This window comes from Pteropus vampyrus, unplaced genomic scaffold (assembly GCF_000151845.1).
Source record: "Pteropus vampyrus isolate Shadow unplaced genomic scaffold, Pvam_2.0 Scaffold401, whole genome shotgun sequence".
Lineage (NCBI taxonomy): Eukaryota > Metazoa > Chordata > Mammalia > Chiroptera > Pteropodidae > Pteropus > Pteropus vampyrus.
Window position 1 is genome coordinate 381,553 of NW_011889182.1, and position 7,459 is coordinate 389,011.

At 53.9% G+C, this 7,459-nt stretch overlaps 1 protein-coding gene across 1 annotated transcript in view; it reads left to right on the forward strand.

Annotated features, from left to right (window-relative positions):
- The window catches only part of TBC1D22A (TBC1 domain family member 22A), a 236,104-nt gene that overhangs the window by 10,700 nt on the left and 217,945 nt on the right, over nucleotides 1–7,459 (forward strand). Inside the window, exon 2 of the mRNA XM_011380727.2 lies at nucleotides 7,197–7,253. Within this exon, the coding sequence (XP_011379029.1) occupies nucleotides 7,197–7,253 (57 nt within the window). The remainder of the gene's footprint in view (nucleotides 1–7,196; nucleotides 7,254–7,459) is intronic.

Consider the following 7,459-nt stretch of genomic DNA (forward strand, 5'->3'; position numbering starts at 1 on the left):
CCTGAAGAGGGGGTCTGGCCCTCAGGGGCCAGTCGCTTTCATTCCCCCGTCTGACCAGCGTCTCTCCAGGCTGTCCCCACCTGCGGTCCCCCCCCGGGACAACCCTCCCCAGATGCATTAAGCCTTAGCGTCACCCCGTTCCCAGTCCTCCTCCCCATCATCAGCGGCGGTGTTTCAGTGGAGGGGGCGTCGTGAGGGAGGGCCTCCTGGTTGGGGTCCCCTTCAGGGCACCATCTTGGGGCGTCTCTGCCCACCCCTCACGGTCCCGCCCTGCCCAGCCCTGCCACCCAGGCGTGGGCCTCTTACGGGGCAGGGCTGGGGCCAGGCGCCTCTTTGCCCTCACTCGCTCTTCCCCCTGAGAACCTTTCCTGGCCGCACGGCAGTGTGGTCGTCAGGACGCAGACACGAGGCCCCGGAGAAGTCCCGGCCGATGCTCGGTGGTGACGGACTGGTCCTCCTCAAGTCTCGTCGTCCCGGTGTGGGGCGTGACGCAGGGTCTGAAGCGCACTGAAACGCGGTGACGGCCGCACCACCGACTCCGGTTATGCGGCAAAGTGGGCTCGGACCCGCTCAGGGTTCACTGAGTGGCGTCGGCCGGCCGGACGCGTGGTGCCTTGTTTATTGAGCCCACCCAGGGCACACTCGCTTCCTTGGGCGCTGACTCAGCGAGGGCACCTTTCTGGTCCCCAGGTAACATCTTTGTGTGGAGACCATTCACATACCGTGTGTGTCACTCGGCGTGCACGTTCCAGTATCTTAGTGTGTTCACAGCTGCGTGACCGTCACAGTCAGTTTCAGAACATTTTCGCCACAGAGAGAAGCCAGTGGCTCCCTGTTCCCTCCTCCCCAGCCCCTGGCAACCACTAATCTACTTTGCGTTTCTATAGATTTGTCTTATCTGGATGTTTCACTTGAATGGAATTACAGAACATTCGGTCCTTGGCGACTGGTTTCTTGTACGTTGGCAGGGTGTTTTCAGGGTTCATCCATGTTGGAGCATATGTCACTACGTCATTCCTTTTTATGACCTGATAATGTTCCATTGTGTGCAGGGGTCACGTGGCATTGATCCATCCATCAGTTGATGGACGTTTGGACTGTTTTCACATTTTTGCTGTTATTGATAACACTGTACAGGATCTGTGTGGACGCACGTTTTCATTTCTCTCGGGTGCATACCCAGGATTGCTGGGTCGCGTGGCACCTGTTTGACCCTTTGGGGACCTGGCAGACTTTCCAGAGCGGCTGTTCGATCTTTCATTCTCGCCAGCGGTGCGTGAGGGTTTCAGTCTCTCCGCCTTCTGGTCCACGCTCGTCCTATCCGCAGTTCTCGCCATCCTCCCGGCTACGAAATGGCATCTCGTTGTGGTTTTTATTTGCATTTCTCTGATGGCTAAGGAGGTCGAGCTTTCTCTTTGAAAGCGTTCTGTGTACAATGTAAAAAGAACGAGGGTGGGGGCGGGGGGACTTAGCGCCAGCGAGATGTGTCCTGACCCCTCCGGGGTGAACGAGCCCCCTCTCTGGCCCATGTCCGCATCTAGTCCACGAACCCTCACCTCACAGAGCAGAGCAGTCTGCTTACAAAGCTAGAGCCCAGCGTAGGCTTTCCCACAGGCATCCCGTCACGCATGCTTAACGACGGGGATCCTTCTGAGAGAGGCGTCCTCGGCGACCGTCACTGCCAGCATCACGCAGCGCACTCACACCTGGGTGGCACAGCCCACTGCACACCTGAGCTGTGGGGCGCAGCTGCTGCTCCTGGGCTGCCAGCCTGTAGAGCATGTGGCCGCACAGAACAACACGAGAGTAAACGAAGCACAGGCGGGGACGATGCCATCCAGAGACGCACAGGCACGAGAGGGCCGAGGCCGTGCGTGGCCCGCGGGGACACCACGCACTGTGCTACGGCAGACGTTCTCTTCCTCAGTCGAAAGAGCACCCTCTGAAGGCACAGAAGCCGACTACAGCAAGTATATACACGAGTCCCATGTCGGTTATTGTCGGTATCAGGGGTTATGGACTGCCCGTAACTGTCCGTGCTGAGCCTTTGAATGACCGGCAGTGTCGTGGGTTTGTTTATGACAGCATCGCCACAAACACGTGAGTGACGCGTCGTGCCATGACATTATGACGCTATGACCTCACTAGGACATAGGAATGTTTTAGCTCCATGGTAATCATAGGGGACCCATCGTATGTGCCATCTGTGGTTGACCAAAACGTGGCTGTGTGGCACCCGACTGTAGCGATTAATGTAACGAACACAGAGCACATGTGCCCGCCGTCCAGCAGGCGAGATGAACTGGCACACACACAGTGTCCTGTTCTCCCCCTGGACCCAGCCCCGTGCCACCCACCCTCCCCCCAGGTAGCCACTGTTCCGGATGCCCGTTCTCGCTGCCAGGCGTGCAGTAGAATTTTGATTGCTCACGTATGTGTCCAGGAATGATGTATAGGATCATTTTCCCTTTTTAAAAACTTTTTCAAAATGATGACATACTCTGTATGTTCAGCTGATTTGGTCTTCAGTGTTATGAAATTTGCCTGTGCTCATTCTTGTAGCTGCAGTTCATGTTTTTGTGGTTGATGTTCCATCATGTGTGTATGTCCCAGTTTTCTCATTATTCAGTTGATGATGGACATCCATATTTTTCTTAAAGACATTTTTTTTAACTTACAAACACTGCCGAACCCATCTCCTTGCGTACTTGTGCAAGGGTGCGTACTTAGGGCGTGTACACAGCGTAGAATTGTGTCATGTGTATCTGCTTTTCATAAGGAATCGTTAGAGTTCTCTTTAAAACAATGAAGTATTGTAGTGATTTAAAGTACTATAATTTATTAAAAAGTTTATGGGTTCATATATTTTTAAAAGAAAGATTTCCTTATCTGAAACGAGGTAGGTGCTTTGGCTGCCACTTATTTTTCTTTAAATGGCTTCAGTTGAAGCCTGTTTTCTTTTTAGCTATGCAAGACCAAATAAAAATGCAATTTTAATAAGATAAAATGAGGTTCCTTTTAGTCTGAGCTTGAACTTTGTCGGCACACTTTCTGCTCAGTAAACATAAGCAGTGCGCCCATGAAGAATTAATGAGTGTGCTGCTGTCCCAGGGGGGGAAGGGCCTGCAGTGTGTGCTCATGCTGGAGGACCTTGTGAGAATGACACGCAGATGTCGCAGGCAGCACAGCAGACTGGCGCCTGGCCGCGAGCCACACAGGTGCGTCGAGGCGCCACGGAGGACTGGCGGTGTTCCAGGAGGTCGAGCGTGGCGAGGAGCACTGTTTGCCCGTCGCTGTGTGGCATCCGGACTACTGTCACATGCGGTCGGTTGTCTCATGCCGTACGCATTCCCATCCCCATTTCTGGGGTGAGGAGGCTAAAGCCCAGAGCGGTTACTTGGCTGACGCTCCGCCAGGCCGGGACCGAAATCGGAAGGCGCGTTCAAGCACGTGCCTGGCCGTTGGTGCAGGCCCCCGGCTGGGGCCCGCGCTCGCGCTGGGAGCTCTGATGCTTACTCACGGGCGCTCCATGCGGCCAGGCTGGGCCTCCTCAAGGTGTGGTGGCTGAGTTCCAAGAAAGCACCCAGGAGAACCACTTGGAATCTATGGTGCCTTTTAAAAAAATTACATGTTTATCGAGATTCACATGCGATGTAACCCACCCATTTAAATTCACATGCAACACCGTTCACTCGCCTGGTGTGTAAAATTCAGTGGTATGTTATTGTATTCAAAGAGTTGTGTACCCATCGTCACAGTCAGTTTTAGAACGCGTGTCACCTCGAAAAGGAACCCTGTACTCTTCAGCTGTCACCCCCAGCCTCCCACCCCTACCTCAGGCGACCACTGATCTTTCTGTCTCTATAGATTTGTCCGTTCCAACATTTTGTAAAATGAAATCCTAGTAGGTGTTTTCTGGGACCGGCTCCTTGCACACAGCTGAATGTTTTAAAGGCTCCGCAGCTTTGTGGCAGGTGTCAGTCCTTCCTTTTACGGCCGAGTGATGTTCCATCGCACGGATGTACCGCGTTCTGTTTATCCCTCTGGTGATGGACGTTGGTTGTTTCTACTTTCGGCTCTTACGAGTGATGCTGCTGTGAACATTCCTGTACGGTTTTTGTGTGGACGTACGTTTTCATTTCCCTTGGGAGTGGAGTTGCTGGGCCACATGGTTAACTCTTCGCCTGTGCGAGGATTGGGGGGCCGTTTCCTGAGGCGGCTCCACCCGTTTGTCATCCCCACCCGCGGTGCGTAAGAGCCCTGGTCTCCCCGTATGCTCGCCAGCCCTTGTTACCGCCTGTTTTGTGTTAGCCACCGCGTGTGTGTGGAGCGGGGTCTCTGTGTGCGTCTCATCTCCTTAGGGACTGGATGCCGAGCATCTTTTCAGGTGCTGCTTGGCCGTGATGCTCGTAATGTCTTCTTCGGAGAAATAGCTCTTCAAATCCTTTGTTCATTTTAAGTTAGGTTCTCTTTTTTTATTGAGTTTTCAGAGTTCTCTATATATTTTAGGTGTATTCTATCAGAAATGGGATTTGAAAAAAAAGCCTCCTATTCTGTGGGTTGTCTTTCTACTTTCTTGGTGGTGTCCTTTGACGTGCAAAAAGGTCTTAATTTTGACCATGTCCAAGTTATCTTTTTGTTGTTATTGTTGCTTTTGGGGTCATTCTAAGAAACCATTGCCTGATCTGAGTTCTTAGAGGTTTACTCCTGTGTTTCCTGCTAAGGGTTTTATAATCCTAGCTCTTCTGTTCAGGCCTTTGATTTCAAGTTAACCCGTGTGTGTCGAGAGGCTGGCGTGCCGCTCTGTTCTGCCTGTGGATCTCTGGCCCTCCCAGCACGTTGTTGAAAGGGCTCTTTCTTCTGTTCCTGGTTTGGGGAGCCTTTTCATCGTGAAGGAGTGGGCGTTGAATTTTTCAAATGCTTTTTCAAATTTTTCAAACGTGTTGAATTTTTCAAATGCTTTTTCTGCGACTACTGAGATGATCGTGTCTTTTTTTTCCTATTAATATGGTTTATTACATAATTGATTTTTCGTTGTTACGCTAGTCTCATATTCTTGGATAAATCTCACTTTGTCGTGACGTGTGATTTTTTTTTCATGTTGGGTTTGCTGTGCCAGTATTTTGCTGAGGATTTTTGTATGTACTGGTGTGTAGTTTTCTTATGCTGTGTGTGTCTGGTTTTGGTGTCAGGGTAATAGTGACCACAGAGAGTGACTTGGGAAGTGTTCCCTCCGTTTCTAGTTTTTGGAAGAATTTCTGAAGAATTAGCGCTAACTCTCCTTTACGTGTGTGGTAGAATTGAGCGGTGAGGACATTTGGAGCTGGGCTTTCCGTGGGTGCCATATCGGGTGACACAGGTCTGGGATTGGGCCACGATGTCTTTGAGGGGCTGCGATTCTGCAGACCACACCGCCTGAAGGACAGAGGGGTCCTCTCTTTACGGATTTTACAAAATAAGTAGCACAAATGAACAAAAGCGTTTAAAAACTTTCACACCTCACCAGTGATCGAGGACACGCAGCCAGCGCCGAGACTGCTCTGACACGGCTCTTCTCCCATCAGATTGGTGGCCATCTGCGGTCTGTCCCCCTCGCCGCTGGGGCCGTGGCCGTGCTGCCTGTGGCGCTGTGTGCCAGCAGCCGGCATGATGCATTCTTTGTCAGGCGTTCCATTTCTGGGAATTTATCCTCCTGAAGCTCTCACAGTTGTGGGCAAGTGTTTGTCCCCAGAGATGTCTCTTGCTGTTTTTATAATCACAGGCAGTGTGAAGCAGGTCGAGTGTCTCACAGTCAGCGCTGGTTACGTGAGTCGCGGTGCAGCCACGTGGCAGGACAGGGTGCGGTGAGGGCGAGGCTCTGGGGAGACGGCACAGGCAGGGGTGCGTTCACCGGTGCTCAGTCTGGCGTTATGATTTTTACAAACTTACACAGTTCACAAGTAACGCTCGATTTACGAGGAGTCGCAGAGAAACGCACAGGGAACTCCTGCACGGCCTTGTCACTGAGATTTTGCATTTACACACGCCGCACGTGTATTTCGCATGTCTCAACAGCCCATAAAAAGTCAGTAAGTGCACTTCAGTGAACTGGAGAGGGGCGACGGTATGGCGAAGTAGTCACGCTATGTCGCTAGGTGAGAAAGGCAGGATTTCATTCTGTTAGACAGATCCAAGCAGTCTGCATGCCAGACATGGCCGTGTCTGTACTTGACCTTACCCCTCACCCGGGCCCCCGCGAGGCGGCGCATCAGAGCGTCCGCGGGCGGCTGGGAGCAGCCCGTGCCGGTGCCTTCCACGCACGGGTGGTCCGTTTCGTGGACGTGGAAGTCTGAGCGAGGCGGTTTTCGGCTGGCCTGGCAGTGGGCCCACGCTCATTCTCCCCTTCCTGCCCCGCCGTCCATCGTGGGAGGCCTTCCTCCTCCTGCGTGTCCTCAGGGTGGCAAGGCAGCTGAGAACCCGTGGGCCTCGTGTCTGTGCTCCAGGCAGGAAGCAGGGGAAGCCAGCTGCGCCGTCCCCGTTAGGCAGGGAAGGGCCTGCCATCGTTGCCGATGGCCTGTGCCGCCCCACGGCCACCCCCGGCTGGGAGTCCCCAGAGGAGGGGGTGCGGGCGGGTCGCCCAGCTGACCAGTGTGGTGTCTGCCACTCGGCTTGTTTTGTTGCCATCTATTTTCCAAATTTACTCTAACGAGCATCAGACTTTTATGATAAAAGCATTAAGTGCTTAAAACATCATCGTTATCTCCTTTTTGTAATTCTGCCCTCCGTCTTTAAGACAGAATGGTGCCAGGTGAGAGTTTGCTGTCTGGCATTTCACGGTCCGTTTTCAGCCCCGCCTGTGACATGTGGTCCTAGAGAGAGGCTGCCGGGGACGTCACTGGTGCGGAGACGTGGTCAGCTCCCAGCAGCCCTGTCACTGGTCGGTGCCTGAGGCCTGGGGTGGCGCTGTAGGGCAGCGGTCCCTGTGCTCAGGCTGGTGGCAGAGAAGGCTGAGTGCCTCTTGTTTGTGAGGTGTGAGCCTCCGTGGTGCCTTCCATCCCTTCTGAGGGGGCCCTGAGGACCCCGGAGTGGCTGGAGGGTGACCTGTGGCAGCTGGTGGAGACTTTTCCCCAGGCGCGGGGGCTTCTGGGAGGGTGGTCAGTGTGGGCCCTGGGGAAAGCTGAAAGGAGCTAATTTGTTTTCCCTTTCTTCCTGACTAGCATCCAGCACGTGTATGGCGCCCAGCACCCCCCCTTTGATCCACTGTTACACGGCACGTAAGTGAAGCCTCCGCTCCCACGGGGCTGTTCGTCTGGTTGGGGATGCACTGCCCCGCCCGCTCCCTGGGATGCCTGAGGGAGGAAGGCAGTTGGGGTTCAGCAGCCAGTAGGCTGGCTGGTGTGAGGCGCAGCTGGCCTTGCTGAGCTCAGCCCCGGGGGCGAGCAGCCGTGGGAGCCACAGCTGAGCCCCCCTGTCCCTCTGT